Source organism: Schistocerca americana, chromosome 6 (assembly GCF_021461395.2).
Source record: "Schistocerca americana isolate TAMUIC-IGC-003095 chromosome 6, iqSchAmer2.1, whole genome shotgun sequence".
Classification (NCBI taxonomy): Eukaryota; Metazoa; Arthropoda; class Insecta; order Orthoptera; family Acrididae; genus Schistocerca; species Schistocerca americana.
Window position 1 is genome coordinate 40,564,187 of NC_060124.1, and position 26,221 is coordinate 40,590,407.

General features: G+C 41.7%; 2 protein-coding genes across 2 annotated transcripts in view; one reads left to right on the top strand and one right to left on the bottom strand.

Moving 5' to 3' along the window:
- Nucleotides 1-12,214, bottom strand: part of LOC124619945 — a 74,008-nt gene extending 61,794 nt beyond the window's left edge. Inside the window, exon 1 of the mRNA XM_047146607.1 lies at nucleotides 12,116-12,214. Coding sequence (XP_047002563.1) covers nucleotides 12,116-12,181 — 66 coding nt within the window. The 5' untranslated portion in view covers nucleotides 12,182-12,214. The remainder of the gene's footprint in view (nucleotides 1-12,115) is intronic.
- A 580-nt stretch (nucleotides 12,215-12,794) lies between these two features.
- The window catches only part of LOC124619214 (long-chain fatty acid transport protein 1-like), a 163,760-nt gene continuing 150,333 nt past the window's right edge, over nucleotides 12,795-26,221 (top strand). Inside the window, exon 1 of the mRNA XM_047145434.1 lies at nucleotides 12,795-13,030. Within this exon, the coding sequence (XP_047001390.1) occupies nucleotides 12,852-13,030 (179 nt within the window). The 5' untranslated portion in view covers nucleotides 12,795-12,851. The remainder of the gene's footprint in view (nucleotides 13,031-26,221) is intronic.

Below are 26,221 nucleotides of genomic sequence, written 5' to 3' on the forward strand. Positions count from 1 at the left end.
TTAGGGTGTGACCACAGCAACTGTTTCTGGTGCAGCTATTCAGGTTGTTTTGCAATATGTCCACCATGGATGGCCACGCAGTTTGAAAAAAATTCACCACCCAGTTGCGCATCACTACTTCTCAATTTCTGGTGTGTGACCACAGCAACTGTTTCTGGTGCAGCTATTCAGGTTGTTTTGCAATATGTCCACCATGGATGGCCACGCAGTTGGAAAGCAATTCACCACCCAGTTGCGCATCACTACTTCAAGCATTGTCAATTGTTACCTGTGTGGTCTGGTGTTCTGCTCTCGCATTAAAAAAAAAAAAAAAAACCTCGTTCCTTACAGCAGGAAGTTTTATCTTTATTGCACCAAGATCACTGGGGCATAGTTCGCACCAAGCAACTCACCAGGCATTGTACTTGGCAGGGAACGGACGCTTAGATTGTGTAAAAGACTCACGCTGGAAAGTTTGTGAGGAACACCAGTCAGCTCCACTGCAAAGCTTCGAGTGATCACAACCATCTGTATCATAGCAATGCATCCATATCGATTTCAAGGGTCCATTCTGGAACACACAATGGTTGTTAGTGGCAGACACTTACAGTAAGTTTCTTTTTCTTGTCCCCATGACAGCCACAACTGCTGCAAGTACAGTACTGCCTTTGTCTTATTTTTCTTTCTTTTTCCGTTGGAGGGCTTCAAGAATTCATTGTCTCAGACAATGGACTACAGTTTACATCCTCTGATTTCCTACAGTTTTGTGTTGCCAATGGCATAGACCATGTGACCACTGCATATTTACACTTTCAGTCTAACAGCGAAGCTGAACAGTTTGTCTGAACGGTCAAAAGTCAGACTGAGAAATTCCATTCCTTACTTGTCATCATTTGGGCATCGTTTTTTGAACTGAGAGTGTAACAGTATTTGCTTCCTTAGCACTTTCCAAATTTTGTTGCACAATCGTAGACACCATACTCTGTTGCGTCTTCTACAGTCATTGTGGAAACAATTTTTTCCATCAGGTCGGACAAAGTTCCAGATGCAAGACAATGTCTTCCACAAAGTTTTTGGAAAGAAACATTGTTAAGAGAGCAGAGTAGTTACAAAAGCTATCAGACATTGTTCTTATGTCGTCCAAAGCCCTGCAGGGCTACAGCGGTGTCACCAAAACCAGCTACAGAACGCTTCTGAATATGTCAGCGATTCTGCAGCAGAATTTTTGTCCACAGACCCAGCACTTTGCTGGAGCCCACACTAGCTGTCACTTTTGGCTCTCTGCCAGACATGGCTAGCACCATCCACTGTGGTGCCAACTGAGGTCGCCGGCCCGCCGCCAAAGACATCACCAATGTTGGTGCCAACTTCCATCCAACTTCCCGCACTGATGTCTGGGGACGTACCACCAACAGAAGGTCACTGTGCTGCCTCAGAAGATCACTTCACTGTTCAATTGACTGCACCATCTGCGTCTCTGGATGTAGGTGTACACCCTGTAACTGTTTTCCAGACAGTGTCCCTTGTCACTCACAAGGTGGATACTGGTGTGTGGGCAAGAAGCAGACATGGGCCGCTGTTACAATCCCTGCTTCTGCATCCACATCTGCATTCAATCCTCCCCCCCTGCTACTGTCACAAGCATCTGTCTTAAACGACAACAGTGTGTAAGTGTGGGTGGAGGCGGAATATGCTGGTGTCTGAAGAACAGTGCACCAAAGCAAGGTTGGCATCTAACAACAAAATCCCAGAAATCGGTAGCTACTCCACGCCACCACAATTGATGGTCTACTTATGGCTGAGCAGAGGAATGCTCACCCCATTTCGAAGTCACAAATTGAGATGAGATAGGCCACCTATGTATTAAATGTCTTAGGCAGAAATCTTTAATTTGGACATTATGTGGATTATAATTCAAGTGAAGAGTCTTGTAAATTTATCTGTATCAAATGGTGCTTTAACATTCAGAGACAGTTGTAAACACACAGAGCAGTCCTGGGAAATCGATTGTTGCAAGTTAAGTGAATCTCCCAAACTACACTGTAATAATATTTTGTGTGTTACAGTTACACCCAGTCTCTTCCCGGAGCTAACCAAAGAACTCACCATTGTCAGGCGATTGTATTTCTGTCCAGCACAACAATAGCAATGATGCTTAGTCAAGTTAAAAACTCCATCACAAAGGCTAGAAGAGTATTTCTGCTGGAAAGAGCAGACAAGCAGTGGTTAGCATACCACTTAGGTGACATATGGACACCATTTAATTTCAGTGTGATGACATAGAGGTATTACGAGCACAGTTTAATGCATTTTTAAGTTACACAATGGAAAAGTATATGCAAAGTAAGCGATTGAGGACAGGCAAGATCCATCATGGTTTAATAACAAAATTCAGAAAATAATGATTAAGCAAAGACTGTTGTGCACTCGGTTAAAAAAAGAACATACAAACATTAGTAGAAATGTGTGTCATAAAAGGATCAATGCATGAAGCACACAACTTCCATCATCTTAGTAAACAATCTTGCCAAGAACCCAAGTAAATTCAGGCCCTACATAAAATTGCTAAGTGGGTAAAAGGCTTTTATCCAGTCACTCTTTGAACAGTCTGGCATGGAGATACAAGACAGAAAAAAGAAAAACCAAGTTTTAAATTTCACATTTAGGAAAACATTCACGAAGGATGACCGCACAAACATACCACTGCTTGACCACTTCACTGATTCTCCTATGCACGACATAGTAATAGGCATCCCTGGCAGAGAGAAGTAAGTGAAAGAGCTGAAAACAAGTAAGTCACCAAGTCTGGACGGGATCCCAATACGGCTTTACAGGGAGTTTCTTTATGGCGCTGGCCCCTTACTTAGCTCATGTTAATCACAAATCTCTTGCTGAGTGCACAGTACCAAGTGACAAAAAAATGCAGGTGACTCCTGTATTTAAGAAAGCTAAAAGAATGGACGCACAAAATTACAGACCAATATCCTTACCATTCCACGGATTTTTCATTGGTGGTATGACTACACTGGGATGCACTTAGCCTCCTGAAGACAACTATATTAAGAGGTAGCAGCTACAAGGTCGGAACGTTGACAACGGTCAGGAGTGCGGTGTGCTGACTCCTTCCCCCTCCACACTGTATTTTGAAGGCATCCCTCGCGTGAAACACTGCTTGCCTTTTTCTCACATTATATCTTGTGAACCATGGGATGAAGGGCTACAAGTGGATTCCACAGTCCCAGATTTCCGGAAAGCATTTGACACAGTGCCCCGCTGCAGACATTTAATGAATCTCCAATCATATGGATTAGTTACCCAGATATGTGAGTGATTTGAAGACATCTTAAGTAACAGACATCAGTATGTTCTCCTCGACAGTGAGTGTTCATCAGAGAAAGGGGTATCATCAGGATTGCCCCAGTGATGTCTGATACAACTAATGTTGTTCTCTATTTACATAAATGATCTGATGGATAAAAATGCTAGTATTATCAACATGCTTTGTGAGTGGGAATCCCTGGAGCGCGTGAAGTGCTTCTCGCAAAACACTACAGAAAAAAATTAGAGAACCAGCATTTCAAACTGACTGCAGAATGATCCTTCTGTCACCGACATATGTTTTCTGCAAAGACCGCGAAGATAAGAGAAATTACAGGGTTGCAACAAGTTTCCCCAACTGAAATTCCCTGGTATTTCCCTGATTTCCAGACAAGTTTTAGTATTTTCCCCTGACAAATTTTGAGATCTGAAGGGTAAGTTAAGATGTAAGTTGACAATCTCTTTGCAGCTGCAGTTCAAGAAACAATAGAGCAAACAAGAAAATATATACATTAAAAAAAATTGCAAGCAGATGGAATTTCCTGATGTGAGCAAAAATCTTTAGTACTAACATCAACATCTTTTCTAATGAACTGTTTTTAAGTGGAGAAAGCAAGCCAAATGATATACATGTTTCATTAAGACCACTTACGTTATTTTATTTTAATAAAAAGAAACACATTTGGAGACAAAAATATGCATTTCGTTGGAGCCGCAGGACAGATTTAAAACAGATTCACTGTGTTCAGAAATAACCGCAGAAAAAAGTAGGCCTCTTGAAAGAAGTGTATAAAGCGGGGAACAATTGTGTAAACCAACACTGTAGGTGACCACCAATAAAATGTTGCTTCTACTATGTTTGGTATCGTCAGTTATTACCGACTGTGTTATATCTATCATTTTACAAGTATTGTGTGATTTTTCTTTCAAGAAATATATGAGTACATAGCGTACAAGCTGCCAATGATTTACAATTTTCTTCTTCTTATCATCCATATTTTCTATATAAAAAACTAAGATGCTGTGACTCAGCAAATGAGAAAGTCCTGATAGATAGACAAAATAAAAAACACACAAACACACACATAAATTTCAAGCTTTCGCAACCCAAGGTTGCTTCATCAGGAAAGAGGGGAGGAGAGGGAAAGACGAAAGGATGTGGGTTTTAAGGGAGAGGGTAAGGAGTCATTCCAATCCCGGAAGCGGAAAGACTTACCTTAGGGGGAAAAAAGGACAGGTATACACTCGCACACACATACACACACACACACACATATCCACAACTTTTACAAATACTCTGAGAATCAGTAATAATTACAGGTAGTAACACCGTAAAGACGATTGCTGTGCCACAGACAGGCATGTAGAAAAAACAATCACACTCTCACAACTAAATTTTCAGCCACAGATTTTGTCAGAAAACGAGAGCACACACACATTCACACAATCATTCACACACAACTCATGCACACACGACCGCCATTTCCGGTCGCTGCATCTACAGTCTCTGAGAATCAGATCCAAACAAACCACTCCACAGACCTGCCTGCCTCTCATTGGCAGCTGCTAGGCTAGCAGCAAGAAGTGTTGGCAGCACTGACTGCAAGCTGAGGGGAGTGATAAGTAAACAAACCATTTCATCTACGGAGACAAAAACACGATTTTTCCAGTGTTTTTTCAAATTTCCCTGATGTTTCCCTGATTTCCATGAGATGTTTGAAATTCCCTGATATTCCATGATTTCCAGAACCTGTGGGAACCCTGAATTATGACTTGTAGGAAAGCACATAGACAGTAGTTTTCCCTGGCACTATTTGTAAGTGGAACAGAACAAAAAGTAGTGCTATAAGGTACTGTCCGCCATGCCCCATAAAGTGGCTTGCAGAGTACATATGTAGATGTGAACGTAGATCATTCAAAGGCTAGTACATAAGTAGGCCACGAACAATGGATAAAGCAATAGAGGATGAAATGGCTTCATCAGAGGAAAATGCTACATGGTCTTTGGAACATTGGCAACCACATAACATGCCCATTACAAACTGTTGGCTTCATACAACCAAGTTTACAAATGTTGGTGAAACTGATCACTATAAAGCAAGATTAGTTGTGCATGGATTTAGTCAACAAGAAGGTATTGACTACAATGAATGGATTCCTAAAGAAAGAGGGGCTAGCACCAGTGATTCAAGGACTTCCCAGTGTATCTTGGGCTTGTGGAAAATTCAGATCCCTGTCTGTTTTATTGAGAAGACTGAAAAGAAGTATTGATGGCAGTTCTTTATGCTGATGAATTAATAACTGCAAGTAAGAAAAAGGACGTTTTCCTGAGTGAAATTTAAGATCACTACTGAACCAGTAGCATACCCTTTTAAATACACTGGTCAACATGGTTTTCTTTACATGAAATTTGATTAGTGATTCTAGCGCACATTCTTTACTGTATTCAGATATAGGGTCAGAATCATTCCGTTTTTTGGTAGTAACTTTTTAAAATTTGATTTTAGCTCTCCCTTCAACCTGTCGTAAGAATGTGTACCTCAGATATAGTTATTTTACTTCTGCCGTATTTTAGAAAGTGATATTATGTATCATGTCAAAGCTCCAAATGGCAAGACTGTTCAGGTTCATTCATATTTTGACAAATGGTATTGTGTTTTCAATTATCTATTCTATTATGGGAACTCTTGGGCATCAACACCAGCCAGATGAGTGGCGATTGTTCATTGACTTCTCTAAACTTAGTTTGAAGGCTGTGCTGCTACATATTGGCAATGAGCTTCCATCAATACCTGTAGCACATGCCACTGATATGAAACACACATATGACTATATGAAACTAGTTATAGAAAAAAATGCAATATAAAAACTACAGGGTGTACATATAAGTCTGGAAAAACTCAATTATTTATTGCACAAGAACTAAACACTGTACAGATGTCATACATGTTGCATTTTGAAGAGAAACGCCAAACGTTTTTTTTTATTTTTTTTATTTTTATTTTTTTTTAAACCCATTGATATGTGAACCATGAGTGACACAGCAGACGTAAATATGGTAATCAAATTCTTGCCATACCCATCCCAGGATAGCATCGTTGACTGCGGCAGTTGCTTCCCGTATTCTCTACTGGAGCTCTGCTACACCACGTGGTAGAGGTTGTACATACACCAGATCTTTGAAGTGTCCCCACAGTAAAAAGTCACACAGAGTGAGATCTGGTCATCAGGGAGGAAATTTCAAAAACCAGCTCTCCCTTCTGTAGCAAGACCCTGTTTGCGACTAGCACTGACTATCAGCAAATTACCAAACTATGCTGTGGCGGTATACATGAAAAAAAAAAAAAACAATTTTCAGGGTTTCTCTTCAAAATGACATATAAATGATACCTGTACAATGTTTGGTGCTTGTATAGTAAATAATTGCAAGTGTTCCCGAACTTTATGTACACCCTATATAAATTGAATATCTGTGGCGACTTAAAAGTCACTGATTTATTGCTTGGTTTGCAACTTCAGTTCATCAAATTTTGACCTTTTTTATGCAAATGGGACAGCAAAGACAAAGAATTCTCACTGCATTAGAAAATCATGCCCTAAACATGAATCTCTTCTCTCTTACCAGAAAAAATGTGTCACTTGTTCCCTCAGTGAATCCTTAAAAAATATATTTACCTCCGTTGCATATTAAATTAGGAGTAATGACAAGTTTTGTCAAAGCTATGCATTAACTTTCTGATGGATTTTTGTATTTGAAATTAAAATTACCCACAGTCAGTGCTGCTAAACTAAAAGAAAGAAAAAAAAATATGGAACCACAAATACGGTCATTAATGGCTAATGAACATTTTGAAGGACCGTTATATCCACTGGAAAAAGCAGCCTGGCTGTCTTTCAAAAATGTATGTTGGAAGTTCCTTGGAAATCATACAGCAGAAAAAACTATTGTCATACAGTGGCTAATCTTTTGCATTCTTATAAAGCTACGGGATGCAATACCTCCTTAAAAACTCATTTCATGGACTCTCACTTACACTTGTTCACGGAAAATCTTGGTGCCACCAGCAATGAGCGTGGTAAGTGTTTTCATCGGCAAAATTACTACAATGGAAAAGAGGTACCAAGGCAAGTAGAGTTCTAATATGCTGGCTGACTAGTGCTCCTGAGATGTTCCTGATGAAAATTATGCCTGAAAATCACTATCCACCACTTTCTATGTAAGTCAGAATGAATAGTATATCATTTAAAGTTAGATAGCTGGTTACTGATTTTAGAACTAATCATCAAAAATTCAAATAAGTATTACACAGAAATCCTCCCTGATGGGGGAAAACAGAAATGATATTTGCATTCGGCACACCTAATACTTCTAGAAATCGCATATTTTTATTCTAGTGAAAGGAAAAAAGTTCAATTTTGTCAACCAGTGATATTAATACTACAAGGTGTTACAAAAAGGTACGGCCAAACTTTCAGGAAACATTCCTCATACACAAATAAAGAAAAGATGTTATGTAGACATGTGTCCGGAAATGCTTAATTTCCATGTTAGAGCTCATTTTAGTTTCGTCAGTATGTACTGTACTTCCTCGATTCACCGCCAGTTGGCCCAATTGATGGAAGGTAATGTCGACTTCGGTGCTTGTGTTGACATGCGACTCATTGCTCTACAGTACTAGCATCAAGCACATCAGTATGTAGCATCAACAGGTTAGTGTTCATCATGAACATGGTTTTGCAGTCAGTGCAATGTTTAAAAATGCGGAGAAGGCAGATGCCCATTTTATGTATGGATTAGCACGGGGCAATAGCCGTGGCGCGGTACGTTTGTATCAAGACAGATTTCCAGAACGAAGGTGTCCCGACAGGAAGACGTTTGAAGCAATTGATCGGCGTCTTAGGGAGCACGGAACATTCCAGCCTATGCCTTGCGACTGGGGAAGACCTAGAACGATGAGGACACCTCCAATGGACGAGGCAATTCTTCGTGCAGTTGACGATAACTCTAATGTCAGCGTCAGAGAAGTTGCTGCTGTACAAGGTAATGTTGACCACGTCACTGTATGGAGGGTGCTATGGGAGAACCAGTTGTTTCCGTACCATGTACAGCATGTGCAGGCACTATCAGCAGCTGATTGGCCTCCACAGGTACACTTCTGGAAATGGTTCATCCAACAATGTGTCAATCCTCACTTTAGTGCAAATGTTCTCTTTACGGATGAGGCTTCATTCCAACGTGATCAAATTGTACATTTTCACAATCAACATGTGTGGGCTGACGAGAATCCACACGCAATTGTGCAATCACGTCATCAACACAGATTTTCTGTGAACGTTTGGGCAGGCATTGTTGGTGGTGTCTTGATTGGGTCCCATGTTCTTCCACCTACGCTCAATGGAGCACGCTATCATGATTTCATACGGGATACTCTACCTGTGCTGCTAGAACATGTGCCTTTACAAGTACGACACAACAGGTGGTTCATGCACGATGGAGCTCCTGCACATTTCAGTCAAAGTGTTCGCACACTTCTCAACAACAGATTCGGTGACCGATGGATTGGTAGAGGCGGACCAATTCCATGGCTTCCACGCTCTCCTGACCTCAACCCTCTTGACTTTCATTTATGGGGGCATTTGAAAGCTCTTGTCTACGCAACCTCGGTACCAAATGTAGAGACTCTTTGTGCTCGTATTGTGGACGGCTGTGATACAATGCGCCATTCTCCAGGGCTGCATCAGCACATCAGGGATTCCATGCGACGGAGGGTGGATGCATGTATCCTCGCTAACAGAGGACATTTTGAACATTTCCTGTAACAAAGTGTTTGAAGTCACGCTGGTACGTTCTGTTGCTGTGTGTTTCCATTCCATGATTAATGTGATTTGAAGAGAAGTAATAAAATGAGCTCTAACATGGAAAGTAAGCGTTTCCGGACACACGTCCACATAACATCTTTTCTTTATTTGTGTGTGTGAGGAATGTTTCCTGAAAGTTTGGTCATACCTTTTTTTAACACCCTGTATATGTGAAGAGAATAGATCAACAGCGATTAATCAAGAAATTTATGCTAAAAACATCCTTCAAGTGTTTGACACAACGGAAGTTCATCCTGAACAAACTGAATAACGCAATATCTACAGCCATTCGTGGTGACCAATAACAAACCAATGAACGCTCTATTTCCAGCAGCAGTTGGGTGTCTTATGTATTTAGCTGTTAGTACCATCAGTTGGGTCTCTTATGTATTTAGTTGCTAGTACCAGGACCAATATATTATTTCCAGTGAACTACGTGCCAATACTTTTGGAGAATCCTCAAGAAAACCATTGATCTTTGGTAAGAAGGATCGTAAAGTGTATCAAAAGTTCAGTCTCATAGGTTTAGGGCTAACATACGAAGCTAGCCATGCAAACATAAGACCTGAGATGTACACTGATAATGACTGTGCTAGTGACTCAACAACTTGACAGATAGTAGAGTGAATTGAAGATTTTATGGAGGAGCAATTATCGGGGAATGTAAGCAGCAACAATTCACATCACTGCCAACAACAAAATCACAATATGTGGCTGTCAATAAATGAGTAAGAGAAGGAGTACAGTCATTCAAAATCTTTGAACAAATTTTGGCGACAGGGGAGTGTTCCTGTTATAGACTAATTGTTTATAACACAGGTGCCATTACACTGGCCAAAAATGCAGGATTTCCCAATAGTTTGAGGCATATCGACCTTTTTGTGCAATACATCTGTGAGAAAATTCATGACAAGCCAGTTAGCCATTGAGTATGTACTGAGCAATGAGCAAGCTACAGAATTCTCACCAAATTCGATCTGAATATTTAAAACTCTTTACTGGAATGCTTTAATTATTATTCCATTTTGGATTTTCCAATGCTTGGATTACTGTATTTAGCACCATAAATATTTAGCGGAAATGCTGACCCAAAAGAAAACTTTCTGCTATTACGTTGCACATCTCTGTAAGCAGTTTATGCAATCAGGTTACCTTCCATTCACAACACAGTTGCACTCAGCGACTGTTATATTGACTTGTAAATTATAGACTCCAGCAATCAGTCATTTACAAGTTTGTGCAATGTCTTGTCATCCCAAATACTTGTTCTAAGAATTACATCACATGTGTGCTTTATTAATTTAATTAAAAGCATACTGTGCCCAACATAATTTCTGTCATAACAAGGACAAGTCAGGAGACAGATTAATCTAAACATAAAAGTTTACTTCTTATAAATGAACAGAACATATTTTATGCACAAATCCCTTGTGTACCTGAATCACTCCTAGAAATAGACATGCGAAAAATTAGTGTCTATTACCACCCATGTGGAATTCCTACATGTAGGTGAAATAATTACTAATAAACACGTAAAGGTACAAGCAAAATATGATTGAGGAGATACAACATCTTGTGGATGAAAAATATAGAGATAAATGTGACATGAATCTTAGACTATATCAAGGAGTCACATGGAAAGCTGAGAAGGCAACAAACACAAGACAATTATTCATATTAATTTGCAAATTATATTAATGTATCTCAGTCTGAAAGAGAAAACGTGGAGATGTGAAATGAATGAAGAAATATATATTGACAGAAATACACAAATATGAGACTATGAGAAACTACTGCTACATCCTGGATATACTATTACCAATCACATGTCTATGAATGTTATGATATAAATTTAATGTTATTTACATTTTAAATGGCACAGGTGAAATCTTACGCAGTGCACTGAAATAGCACCGGAAAAGGGTTTCAAAAAATGCATAGCTGGTTAAAACAGCAAAAAAGAAAGAAGCATTAATCCAATCTTAAATATCTTCAGAACGAGATGATGGTGCTACAGCCTAAATGAGCATCTGCAACCTAGTCAAATATCAAATAACCCGAGTGTTTTGTAAAATCTTATTTGCACACATCTTCAATGTAGTAATGTGATCTACATAAACAAGATGTAAACAGCTTTCCCTTTAATGAAGTATCACTATACAAAAAAGCCAACTATTATGAAATGGACGTCAACATTTTTCAAGTGAAAACATGTTTCAAATTTCTTGCTTATTCCACATCCTTGTGGTCCATTTCATGTGAGACGTGAACGGTGGATGTCGATATATATATATATATATATATATATATATATATATATATATATATATATATGTGTGTGTGTGTGTGTGTGTGTGTGTGTGTGTGTGTGTGTGTTTTTCTTGCTTATTCCACATCCTTGTGGTCCATTTCATGTGAGACGTGAACGGTGGATGTCGATATCATATATATATGTGTGTGTGTGTGTGTGTGTGTGTGTGTGTGTTAAGAGCTTACAAATTTTTCTCTTCACCCTCAAGGCTCTTCCCATAATCAATCTATGGAATGGAAATCTATCTACCTAAGAAAGTGGTACTTCTTGTGAAGATAATACATCACTTAGAGGGAATGGCAGTTAGATAAAAGTATCAAAAGGGAAAACAATCACTGTACATGAAAATCTCTGGTGCCAACAAAACGGGTACCAGTACTTGTGAATGAGAAAGTGCAACAAAAATGTCATTCTCGAAATATGTGAACTATCAATAACGTGTCTGCAATGTACCCAGCAGGTGAAGGTTGTCCGAGATCCTTGTAACAAGTACATATAAGCAATAGAAAAAAAAACCATATGTACACTCCCACCTCTCCCAAAGCAACTATACTACTTTAACAAATGTTCGCCACACAGTTTGGTTTGAAGTTTAAAATGCAATACTTTTCTCCTTCTATTCCACAGCTTCATATAACAAAAACTGACCTCGAAGACGACTTTTCTGGGATTTGTAGTTGGAGATATCTTTCTTTTTTGAAATTTAAGCGCCATGTCTGCATATATACGTAGCAATACTTCGAACTGCAGTCACAGTACATTTGTTAATCGAAAAATTATGAACTGTTAACACTGTGCATTTACTGTCACTTCTGCAAATATTGCACAAAAAGGAGGAAATAAACATAGCATGTTCGAAAGACATTGGCCTATATTTTGCGTTTCTTTCCGTCGTTTCATCTTATCGGCTGGAGATTTCTTTAAATGTATAATTACTTCTCACGCAATAACAAGCTGTTTTCTTAGTAAACATTATAACCTAAGCCAGCGCTGTTTACGTCCGCTCAATTCAACTACACATTTCCCGCCATTACTTTCCGAAATGTTACTTGCAACGACAAAAGACAGACGGTGTTACCACAGTCCAGTGTTATTATCAAGGGGGGTAACATTCACTAAATGGATTTTAATATATCGTCACTGGTCAAAATACTGTAGACTACCACTTTACGATTAACACTAATCATAACTTTAGAGTGAATTACATCCATGATTTGATTTTTAGACAGTCTTATCGTCTATAAACTGTTATCGTTACCTTCAAACACGATAAGTTATGTGATGTGAGTGAGTGATAACTGTGGTCAGAGTTGCGCGTGGACTCAGTTCGACGCGCTGTGTTCGTAATATAGTATCCTATCCCCATTCAATTAGCGGAGGCACGATGGTTGAAACAAGAATAATACTTCTTGCCCTCTTCGGTGCAAACATAGCAGCAGCAATTTTTCTCGAGAAAGAGGCCATCCTTCGAACACTTCTTCTATCAGTTCTGATTTTTGTAGCAACAGGAAAACGGTACAGATGGTTTTATATCCTGTACAAAACATGGCATCGAGATAGGCAGTAAGTACCTAAATGACAAGGAGGTTTTTTTGATTTTTTACTGTTATTCACTAGTCAGTAGCATTTTCACTATGTTATTTACATTTTTTGTACTATGAAGGATAATTTATTGTCCATGTCCGTCGCGTTTCCTTCTTGTTATTATATAAGCTATTATCTGTTATTAACATTATATAGTGTTCAAAATTGTGAGTTATGGTAACTAATTCCATCGTCTTGTCCTAAAATAATTATCAATGAAGATAAAATTCGTAAGAACAGTGAGTTCTGAAGTAGCTCTTGCCTAGTCGTAAGTAAACAGTACTACAAAATTGTGACTATCGTCATTTTTTTCCGGTTTTCCGTCGTTGATTCGAAATTCATGGAGGCATTTTCCGTCCATGCAACTAAATGAAAGGCAGTTTATTTTTTGCCGTACGCTTTTCGCGTCTTTTATTCATGAAGCACCTTCACTAGCTCGTAATACATGTCTTACAATATACTAAATGTAATATCTAGTAGTTACAATATGTTACATTTTGTCATATTTTCTCTAGTTTTTCAGAATATAAAATTTGCGCTACAAAAGTTTTCTAATCTGAAAAACAAAATAAAAACATGACAAAATGTAACGTAGAAACATATTGTAACTACTACATAATACATTTATTACATGTATAAAAGGAAAGTTGTATTACAGGTCGCTGAAGATCTTTCGTAAACAAAAGATGCGAAGCGCATGTGGCAAAAAACAAACTGGCTTTAAAGTAGTTGCGTAGACGTGAGGTACCTCCACAAATTATAACTATGTTTTGCAGAAGCTCTGGAAGATATAGTTGGAGCTCCATCTTCTACATAAAACCTGTAACTGCGCTCTACATTAATTAAAACTAAACTCCTCCCGCACAGGCCGTGAAGGCCCAAAGGTACCGACTGGCCGCCATGTCATCCCCAGCCCACACGCGTCACTGGATGCGGATAGGGTTGGGCATGTGGTCAGCACACCGTTCTCCTGGCCGTATGTCAGTTTCCGAGACTGGAACCGCTACTTCTCAAATAGCTCCTCAGTTTGCCTCACTAGGGCTGAGTGCACCCCGCTGGCCAACAGCGCTCGGCAGACAGCGCTTAACTTCGGTGATCTGGCGGGAACCGGTGTTACCACTGCAGCAAGGCCGTTGGCTCTACATTAATTAATATTTTCAAATGGATTAAAATTGTTTATTTACATGAAAATTATTTTATTGTGAACGTCTTTGTTACAAAAAGATTCATAATCTGGGACTAATACAGATGCAGTATCTGACACAAGCATAGTACTTGTCTAGTTGGGATTAAACTCGTTTTAAAAGGAAAATTGTTAAGACAGAATCGTAACATAGTTTCAGGAACAGGACCACACTGTTGATGATGGATATGTTGAGGAAAAACCAAGACATCGCACAGATTGACTGCTGTAATCAAAAGTGCAAGAAACTTACTGTGGTAATGAGGTCGCTTCAACCTAAGAATGAACTAAGAGTGATTGGTGTGTCCCTTCTTCGTCACCAGATAGAAATATTAAGGAGAATTGCGTATCATCATATAAGTCGACACTTAACATGATGAATTATTGTAGATACTGATGGGTAAATGATCATATTCATATGCTTATTTCTGGCGAAATTTAAGATATATATTGCAATGACAAAACCCATTTTCGATCTCTCTTGTAATCCACATTATCACTCAGTTAAATCTATTTTGGTGATGTATGTTGCTCAGCTGGCGTAGTCATTGTGTCTGTTTATTACTCAGGTCATCTTGTTTGATAGTTTTGCTCCTTATAAGAAATCGAATCTGCTAGGTCGTTTAGTAATCCAATCTTCGATTAGATCTCTCGGGTGATGTACCCAACAAACCTTTGTAATCATACTGCTGGTGGTGATTACCTCCAACTTAACTGTTCTCTGATACATCTTGAAAAAGTAATGGTGACATTTAGTTAAGGATTAATTGTTGCAGCAGGCTCAGCTGCTACCGCCATGTAATTGCATGTTTTCTTCCTTGTCTTTGTTTTGTGCAAGCCTCTGATGTACTGATCATGTCTCATAGCATTGTACCTATGTTGCCAATATGCAAAAGTATCCTACGTGGCACAATAGTCTGTCATACAGAATAACGCCTGTATACTATTACAGGCGCTCGACCCATGCTGTAATCTGCTCTAACAGATTTTTGTAGATTATGCATTCATCGTCTATCTTCTTCCAAACAATTTTGTATATAGGATCGCTGAAGAGCTGGTATCGATGATTGGGCGTTATCATATAGTGGAATCACTGGTAATGATGCTGAGGTCTATGTAGCCAAATAAGCTGCTGAGGCACTAGAAATAAGTAACTGAACTGAAATCCCAAATACGAGTTACAAACAAATACTATTTAAAGGTACAGTAGACGACTAAGACACAGACAGCAAGACACAATGACAACGACTAACCAGACATTCACCCAGCGGTTCCTCAATCTAGGAAATCCCTTCTACATTCAGTTTCTATGTTCCTAGTTTATTTAATATCTAAACTCAAACTTAACTACAGTAGTTTTTACAAATATCAGAATAGGCTGCAAATCGTAGACTTTTTTACCCAGACCATCTCTCCTTTTGTATCGAGGCAATATGGAGTTGCTGCAGTTATCTGACGTCAAACGCAGCAAGGATCATTAAGTTTTATCGTCCGATCCACGATGAGATTTCCAGAGGCAGATAACAAAATCAGATGGAGGTAGAAAATCAAATGTCATCTTCAAAGGAACCGCTCCAGCAGCTGCGTTAGTCGTCTTAAGGAAACCACGAAAACCTTAATTTGGATGGACGAATAGGGATTTGAACCGCCATTCTCCTGAATACGAGTCCAGTGTCTTACTACTGAGTCACCTCGCTTTGTGTTGCAAACGAGTGGGTCCCACATTAGCAAATGCATGATCACAAAAACTACACACTCAAGTGTACTTTCGATGCAGACATGCACTTCTAACGCCAACATAGTGCAGCTCATATGCATGAAAAAAATTGTATGTGTGGCTTGTTCCGTTTTTATATTCCCTGTACGAATGCTGACTGTGTGGCGTATACTGAAGCCTAACAAGTAAGGTATGCAGTTTGGTGAGTCGGCGTAAGTTGCATTTGGCTACGTGCGGCATCTTCGCGCGCCTGTGTCAACCAGTCACGTAAAGCGATTTTGTAAGCGTCTCTATGGCAACGCCTCTGTGTTTTCAAGATTGTAGGCGGCTATTGTTAACGCCTGCAGCTGTTCGCGCTTCACAACTGAAAGTTGGCCACAGTGCTGCGAGTTGTCTCGACTAATAGTCCTCTTAATTTATTTTTTTTCTCGCAATCTTTCTTTTCACGGCCTTCCTCGGCTCATCTATGCCTGTCATTTTCTAAGCATTGCCTATTCTTGACATGTGCTCAAGGTCAAATAGAGTGAACTCCTACAAACTACCAGAAGGGCCTTGATTTGATATACTTCGAAAGTAATACTCTCTTTCTGCTCGATGAGTAGGGCGTTTCTGATGCGAATACTGACTTCTGAATGGCAGTACCCTTTGTTTCGTGGAGAGGTATTAAGCTTGACCTTCACCTGCTCTTTGAAATCTTTCTGGGTGGCGTTGTTACTAAAGTTCATCTTGTAGAGCTCTTCGTCTGATGATATATTTCGGACAAAAAGAACAATAGCGCACGTCCTTTTTATGTAGTTCAAACTTCGTTCTTTAGACATTGTGGGAACGTAACTCCGTGGAGCCGCCCGGCACAATATCGCTGCCCTCCGGCAGCTTAGCTCAACAAACCTCTCTGGACCTAGGGGACAGCACGCTTTTTATCTTGTAGGACAATAAAATATATTTGTACGGAATCGTACGACCTTCTACTTGTTGTACGTAACTACTATCTCGAGTACCGTACTTCCTATAACCTTATTGCAGCCAGCTTACGTTTCAGTTTACAGTGCCTGTGCTATTTGTTTCCGTAGAACATATTTATGCTCGCTTACTACACTTCCCGAAGCTAATTTGCTTTTGATTAGGTTCCAAACTGGTTATTGCTGCGCGGGACATTGCGAGTTGTTCTCCAGTTTCTGTGTCTAAATGCTCAATCTGTATGAGACTCATACAATGAGTGCTTTGAACAAGTTCACGAAGTAAGTGTTCGTTATGATGTCTGAAGATATCTCCATATGATGCCTCTTCCGTCGTGCGCAATCGCAAACGCAGGGAATAAAGGGCATGTACAGAAATTTGTGGAAAGAACGCATTTACGGATGGGCGTTTTCGTATCCACGCGTTGTCTCATTGCGCAAACAGTCTGCTATGAATCTCCTTCTCTGCCTGGGTTGTGATGAAAGGGCGACAATAAAAGAAAGCACAAATGCGACTGTAGGTAAATAAGTATATAAACAATAGAGGTATAAGAAATACAGAGTAACGACAACGTTTTGTTTGCAAATTTCAGAGGGAGACCACTACAAGATTTTAGATTTTCGCTTTGGGAAACTGCAGCATAAGGCTGACAATATAATTTTGTTGGCCAGTGACTGGTAATTGATATACTGTTTGAATTATTTATTCAGCATTTCAAAACAAAGTATTTTATTTCCATTAAATTTTTAACTTCTAATGTGTGGTAACTCCAATCTATTATTTGACTGTTTTATACCTATTTTTCACTGTAGGAAGTGCCTAAGTTATAACTATTAGCGTATTTTGTTCCTGTGCAATATTACAATTTGTATCTATTAACATCTATAAGTACTGTTATCACATGACTAGTTCCATATCCATGCGGTTCCCTTGCATACTGGATGAACGGAACACGAATAAATATTATTCTTGAAACAGAGAAATACTTAAGGGAGGTTCTTAGACGTTATTCGTTATGTGATGGTTAATTTACGTTCAATGCGTCATTTGTCTTTAATCATGAAATATGATATGTAAATTAGGATCCTCGGACTCGACAAATTTGGAAATTTCATAGACGCCAGGATCCACTAGAGCTTAAGTTGTGGTTTTCAGTTTCGTAATTATTATTATTATTATTATTATTTTTTTTTTTTTTTTTTTTTTTTGTTTGCATCATCAGTGGACTTCATTTCTATTTTTAGTAGTTTGTTGAGCTACACATACCGTATCACTTCTTTTGCTGGGATGTCAGGCTCCTTAGTTATTGGGCTTTTAAGTCACCATAGCATGAATACTCGTCCGCAGTTTTCATATATTCTTTCCAGTTTTCCTGCTTCTAAACTTACGGTATCTCATTGTTCACAGATATATGATCGGAGACTTGTTACGTAATACGTGACGCTCAGGGCAACACTTCTCGAATTTTTATTCAAATAATGTTCAGAATCGGCATTACACACGACTTTTTTGTTCGTCTATAATCAGCTACAAACTTAATCGTGCTTCCTTTGGAGTCAACAGATAGGACTGCACATAAATCGCATTGCAGCATAGCCTCAACGTAATACACAATCAAACCCAAGGATCCCAGCTGCCCATTGTCTGCTAAAAAGCGCAAAGGTTCCCATGGGGGGTAAGCAATGCGCTTTGCGCATCTCCTCCATTTCCAGGAAAATACGCAAGCACAAATGCGCTTGCGTAGTTGCGCCATTAGAACTTTATGCGCATGTGCAAAATTGAACACAAAAAGGCATCGTGCGGACGCACCTTTAATCTTTCAATCTGGCTTTCGAATTTTAATGAAAACACTGCCATGCTTACGTATAAACCTTTGTGATTGAAATCAAACTCTCCCGTTGCTAGTGGCTTTAAACATACCGCCTTTTTCGAATCAATCAAGTCGTTTTCGAGTGTGTTCATGTCAAGGACAGCGAAGTTTTATGTAATGCATTGCAAAAGCTCGGACGCCATGCATCTTTGTCGTACGTATGTTTACTGTCCTTTTAGATATCTGTTGTATCTAAAGTATCTCAGGGTAAACCCACTTCACTTTCGGACACTCTTGTTACGATACACTTCTGACTGACCTTGGTATGAAGACATTAGATAACAAATGTTAGCGAAAGCTCAGTCTCGAGCTACGTTCTTGTAACAATTATCGTAACAAAAGACTGGGCTAACATCGAAGTCGGCCCTTCTAGAATTGTCAATGAACGAAAACTCGTTGGAGGCTCACATAATTAAACTACTTAAACCATGATAATTTTCACGGTATTTACCTACGACATGAATCACTTTTGTATAAGAAAGCGAGTTTAAAATGAAGAACGTGAAAAATATGTCACTTGTAATAACTGACATTGCCTTTCTTAAACCTCACTATTGTCCCGCTTACACGAACAGGAAAGGACGACTCGAGTGTATTATTAAAATAAAATCAAAATGTGGCAAGTAAGAAATGGTGAACGGTTTGATTTCTTTGCACCTTCCAGGCAAACATGTGATTGCCGTATGCTAACAGTGCTGCCTAATGAAAGTGGAGACTGGTATATAACACACTGGGGATTGCTGGGCTTGTCTCTGTTGTGAAGTAAATTAGATTTACTGCGAACGAATGAACCCAATCTCCATGAAGGCAATCATGCAAATACTGGGATCAGTAAGCATCGTGCAGCTGTATCAATTATGGTCATCACTATCCAGAACATACGAAAATAAGCATAAATGTCCACATTTTGAGTGAAACGGATAAGAAGAAACTTAACTGCATCTCAGGCAGAAAATGAAATTATTTAATTCATAGACTCAACTTCTAAGGGTGACTGCGTATCGCTTAATTCCCAGCCCCGGTTGATAGTTAGGGTTTGCACATACCCCATGGTACAGGCCAGGCCAAGGGACGAGTGTTTGCCTGAGTTGCTGCCTTCCCAAATTGCTGATTGGTGTTCAGGAGGTGCGACCTGAGATGTGAACAATCATCTAAGACATGTGCACCCCTCCCCCCTCTGCTCTATGGTCTGATAGAACCAGAAATCCAAACGAACCTCTCTGATGAGGTTGTCATTGCAGTCGATCGAATGGTGAAAAAGACACATGCATCCCTAATGCCTACAAATACTCTTCCTCACAGTTGATAGCATGGTGCTTCCGTCAAGATCAAAGCATGTTACTAAGTTATAACAGTCAGACCGTACATTTCAAACCCGATGCACTGCAACCAGTCATCATCATTTCATCCCCAGTCGAATGTCCTGTCAAACGTGTAACCTGTGGTAGGGATACTCATGAGGGTAGTTATCCACCTCCTTCTCACCATTGTATCAATTGCACTGGCGACCATGCCGCCTCTTCCCGAAATTGTCTCGTGTATGTCGACGAGCGGGCCGTCCAGGAGGTCTGAGTGAATGAAGAAGTGCCTTACCCAATCGCTCGCAAGTTGTTGGCTAGTCGGAAACCCTGTGTTTTACCGTCTGGCACTTACAATTGTGCTTGCTTCATTTCGCTCCATGAAGGACATGGCCATGCAACCTCAAATTCAGCACTACAGTTGTAAATTCGACCAGTGACTTGGTAGCGTCCCCATCTCTTCCTCCAGCTGTGCAACAAGCCACTAACCTTCCGCCTCACAGGACGAAGTCATCTGCAACACAACTGGCAGGTGAGAAAGGGCAGAAGGAATAGTCCTTCAAAGACTTCTTACGTCCCTTCAGCCACCAAACAACTAAATCTTCCTCTGCCAACTGGAAAGGCTGCAAGAAGTTGAACAAAGGCAAACGGTCTTCTTCTCTGCTAACTTGGAGATCCTTTTCGATGGTGTTGCCACGTAATACCGTCACCCGGCTGACCTCCATGTGGCTGGCGCACACCGCCAAACGTTTTTCTGCCCTCAATTCTGCTGACCACCAGAAGGAGAATGCCGACACCTCTGTAGATCTCATGGAGTACGATCCTCCAGCCTCTGCAACCTATGGCAACGATTCTTCGAAGGCTGGCACTCAGCAGCTACTGAGGTGACACTCCTTTATTTTTTCCCTCGTTTTTCCTAATCATGATTCTCCTCCAGTGGAATGTTCGTGGCCTTCGATCCAATAGAGGACTTATGGCTGGTCTGGGAACCACAGTGTCCACTTGTTCTGTCTCCAGAAAACAAAATTGCGTCCTCACGACCACTTTGAACTTTTGCATTTATTCCCAGTCCGCTTTGACCTTCCCCTCCCCCCCCCCCCTCCTACCCCTGAGGACAACATTCCGTCTCATGGGGTAGACGTATTTCTCATCGGGGATGATGTTCATAGTCAGCCCATCTCCCTGACAACCTAGCTTCAAGCTGTTGCAGTCTGCATTTTCCTTCTGCACTTGATCTTTTCCTTCTGTACTGTAGTACTGTATACACCCCATCCCCTGTCATTTGGCGTCACCAGGGCAAACTTCCTACAGTTTATTGCGCAACTCCCTCACCCCTTTCTGCTGCTCGGTGACTTTAATGTGACCCATTCCCTTTCAAGTTCCCCCAGAATCTGACTGAGAGGTGCCCTCTTGGCTGACCTCAGTCAAGTTAACCTCATCTGCCTTACCACAGAAGGACCCACGTTTCTTTCAGACTCCATGCACACCTACTCCCATTTGGATCTCTCCTTGTGCACTGCCCAGCTCGCCCGTCGTCTTGAGTGGTCCATTCTCCCTGACACATACGCCAGTGACCATTTTCTGTGTGCTATCCATTTGGTGATACCTACCCCACCTACGTGCACATCCAAAGGGCAACGATTTAAGGCCAACTGGAGGCTTTACTCCTCCCTGGTGGCCTTCAAAGAACAAGATTTCCCCAGTTGTGATGACCAGCTAGAATACCTTACAAACGTTATCCTTACTGCTGCAGAATGTTCCATTCCTCACACTTCCTCTTTACCACGCCATGTCACAATCCCCTGGTGGACTGACACATGCTGTGACACAATACACACAGAGAGGTGCTCTCTGTGTTCTTAAGTCATCCTACAATGGCAAACTGCATTTGCCAAAAACAGTTGCATGCACAGTGTCATCACGTTCTTTGGGATAGCAAAAAAGCTAGCTAGATTTCATTTGCTAGTTCTTATAACAGTTAGACTCCCTCTTCTGTTGTGTGGGCCAGCCTCCAGCGGCTCACTAGGACCAAGGTCCGTTCCCCAATTTCCAGCCTGACATTAGCAGATGATGTCCTAGTCGATCCTCTTGCTATCTCAACACCTAAGGTCGCTATTTTGCGGAGATATCGAGCTCCACACACTATCACCCTAACTTCCTCCATCGAAAGCGACTGGAGGGTGTTCGGGCGATACCCTTCTCTTCTCAGAACAGTGAGTGCTAAAATGCCGCCTTTACTACGAGGGAGCTAGATCATGCTCTCACTTCATCCCGATACTCCACTGCAGGGCTGGGCGATGTTAACATTCAGATGTTGCAGAACCTTTCTCTTGTGAGCAAGCACTTTCTCCTTCATATGTACAATCGAATCTAGGAATTGGGCACGTTTCCCAGGTGCTGTCGTGAAGCCACTGTCATACCCATACCCAAGTCTGATAGGGAAAAGCACCTTCCTTCTAGTTATCTCCTTATTTCTCTCTCCAGCTGTGTTTGCAAGGTGATGGAATGTACGATTCATACCTGGTGGGCGTGGTGGCTTGAGTCTTGAAATTAACTAACCACTGAATTTAGAGTGCCCCATTCTGAAGTTGAGACTCTCGTCACTTTGTCAACCCATGTCATGAGTGGTTTTCTGCGGAAATACCAGACTGTGGCCGTGTTTTTCGATTTGAAGAAAGCTTGACAACTGCTGGAGGACTGGTATCCTCCGTACTCTATACACATGGGGCTTCCATGGCCCAATTCCCTCAAATTTTTAAAAGACCAAGTTTTCAAGGTATGTGTGGTTTATGCCTTGTCAGACGCCTTTATCCAGAAAAATGGTGGTACTCAGGGTTCCGTACTTAGCGTCGTCCTCTTTGCTACTGCCATTAATCTCATTCCGGCCTGTCTCCTGGCAGGCATCTCCAACTCACTTTTCAATGAGGATTTTGCGATCTATTGCAGTTCTCCATGGACTTGTCTCCTTGTGCATCTTCCTTCCTCCCCTGTAGGTCCAGGGGTTAGAATACATCTGAGGTATTCCTGCCTGTTGTAAGATGCGACTAAAGGAGTCTCACACCTTTCGGCTTTTGTGTGATGGTCCCCTGTGGGATTTGACATCATTTTTTTCAAGATTTTCCCAAAGATGGAGGCAAGTTGGGAAGGGCGCCTTGCATGATGCATCGTGTCCATCATGTGTTGAGTCTTTAGCCCACTTTATTGTCGTGGCATTGCAGTCCCACTCATTCTCAATCTCTTGAGCGAGGAAAACTATGCAATGTCGTTTTCTGCACCAACAAGGACCATGGAATTCTTTGCACCTCATATTCAGCACGGCAGCCAGTCCATTGTGGTGGGGCCGCCATGTACACTGCTGGTTGTAGCCCCCTGACAACAGAGGGATCGGTGTACTTATGCCTGCGCCGTTAACTCCCCATGTATGCCAAGGAGTAGATGCCTATCTCCCTGGGGCATCGGGAATCCCGGCAATGGTCATCCTGCCAGGTGGCCCTTGCTGAGGCTGAGTGGCGCCTATGGGAAGGGCCCCTGGTTGGAGTGGGTGGAATCAGGGTGGATGATAGGCCATGAAGTGTAGCACGTCATCTCTTGCTGGAGGTCTGCCACCAGCAGTCTCTAAGTGGGCAAAGTCTAACTTTAATGCTAAGAAATATGACCCCACATCGTTCCCCTCACTGGCCACACAATGTGAGGAATGCCAGGCTAAGGATGGCAGTGAAGCTTATTCATCCTGGTACCTTGTATGTTTGAGAGTTGATGGGGAATCTTTCATGGCCATGAAGCCTCAGTTTTTTGTGGAGCATTTGGAGGAAAAGTTCAGGGAGGTGGAGGGCTTGTCCAAAATGAGATCTGGGTCAGTCTTGATAAAATCAGCATCCTCTGTCCAGTCACGGGCATTACTCACTTCTGACAAGTGGGGGGGGGGGGGGAGGGACGATCCTGTTATCACACCCCATAAGAGCTTAAATAATGTCCAGGGTATTACATTCCACAGCGACCTTCTTTTGCAGTTTGACGACGGGCTGCACGACAATTTAGAGTGGTGAGGTGTTCATTTTGTCTGGCACGTCCATTGGGGTCCGAGGGATAATCAGGTTGCCACCAGTGCCTTCATCTTGGCCTTCAAGGGTGATGCATTGCCTGAGAAGGTCAAGGTGATGATCTACCGCTGTGACATCAAGCCATATATCCCTCACCCGATGTGGTGCTTTAAGTGCTGGAAGTTCGGCCATATGTGTTCCTGTTGTACTTCCAGCATCACATGTCGAGATTGTGGACGTACATCACATCCCAATACTCCATGTGCCCTGCCTCCCATCTGTGTCAACTGTGGAGAGCATCATTCACCTCGATCGCCAGACTGCAGAATTTTACAGAAAGAGAGGAAAATCGTGGAATATAAGACCCTGGACCGACTGACCTCCACTGAGGCTAAGAGGAAATATGAGCACCTACATCCTGTGGCTATGACCACCTCTTATGCCGCCGCTACAACAGTTGTAGCCCTATCAGTTCCACAAGTGGCAGTTGGCCCTCAGAAGACAACACCTGCCCCCTTGATGGTGGAGGGTACTTCCCTCCCTGTTGCTCTCCTCCATCACTACCTACTTTGGGAGCAACCCCCCACCCCCCAACCATCAGGGATATCAGTCCCCACTTCTGAGCCAGAGAAGTGTAAGTCTTCTTTGGCTCCTCTCGTTATGAAGGGGTCCCTTGGGTCACTCCCTTCCCAGGTTTATGTTAGTGGGAAAGATGACACCCACCAGCGGCTGAAGAGCCCAAAAGCAGATGGTCATAGGGCTTCACACTCATCCTCAGTTCTGGAATCTGAATCAGTGAAGTCCTTCCAGCCAAGGAAACCCAAGGAGCAGCGATAGAAATCCAAAAAGAAGATCCCCAAGACTAAGGGAATTGTGGTGGCATCCACACCACATGCTCTGCGTCTGCGGATGAGGTGGAGATTCTGGCGCCTACTGAGGACCTAGATCTTTCCAGACCCTCAGACACAATGGATATAGACTGCTCAGGCAAAAAGTTGGTGGCAAAAGGTGACCCTGAGGCATAAACTGCCTCATTGAATGTTCCATGCCTTCCCGGTCTCGCGATGACGTCATCCTCCAGTGGAATTGCGATAGTTTTTTCCACTGTCTGGCTGAGCAATGGCAACTGTTAGGTTTTACACCTGGTTTCTGCATTACCCTCCAGAAAACCTGGTTCCCAGCAATGCAGACCCTGGCCCTCCATGGCTATAATGGATACCACAGGGACCATAGCGACTATAATCGAGTGGCAGGTGGAATTTGCGTTTATGTCCTAAACTCGGTCTGTAGTGAACCTGTGCCCCTTCAAACCCCTCTTGAAGCTGTGGCGGTCAGAATAAGGACGATGCAGGAGATAATTGTCTGCAATGTATATCTTTCTCCAGATGGTGCAGTATCCTTGAATGTATTAACTGAACTTGTTGATGAACTCCCTAAACCTTCCATACTTTTGGGAGATTTTAACACCCATAACCCCTTGTGGGGTGGCAAGCACTGGCCGAGGCAGAGATGTCGAAACTTTACTGTCTCAGTTTGACCTCTGCCTCTTGAATACGGAGGCCACCACACGTTTAAGTGTGGCTCATGGTAGCTACTCGGCCTTTGATTTATCAATTTGCAGCCCAGGACTTCTCCCATCTATCCACTGGAGAGCACATGACGACCTGTGTGGTAGTGACCATTTCCCATTTTCCTATCACTGCCCCGGTGTCAGGCCCAGAGATGCCTGCCCAGATGGCCTTTAGACAAGGCAGACTGGGAAACTTTCATCTCTGCTGTCATCGTTGAATCTCCCCCACATGGTAACATCGAAGTGATGGTTGAGCAGGTGACTACAACAATCGTTTCTGTGGCAGAAAACACGATCCCTCGCTCTTTAGGGTGCCCCCAGCGGATGGTAGTCCCTTGGTGGTCGCTGGAAGTTGCTGAAGCAATTAATGAGCGTTGACGAGCTCTACAGCTGCATAAGTGGCACCCTTCTCTGGAGCACCTCATAGCTTTTAAACGACTCTGTGCCCACGTTCGCCAACTTATCAAACGACGGAAGCAGAAGTACTGGGAGAGATTTGTCTCGACCATTGGGTGCCATTCGTCACCTTCCCAAG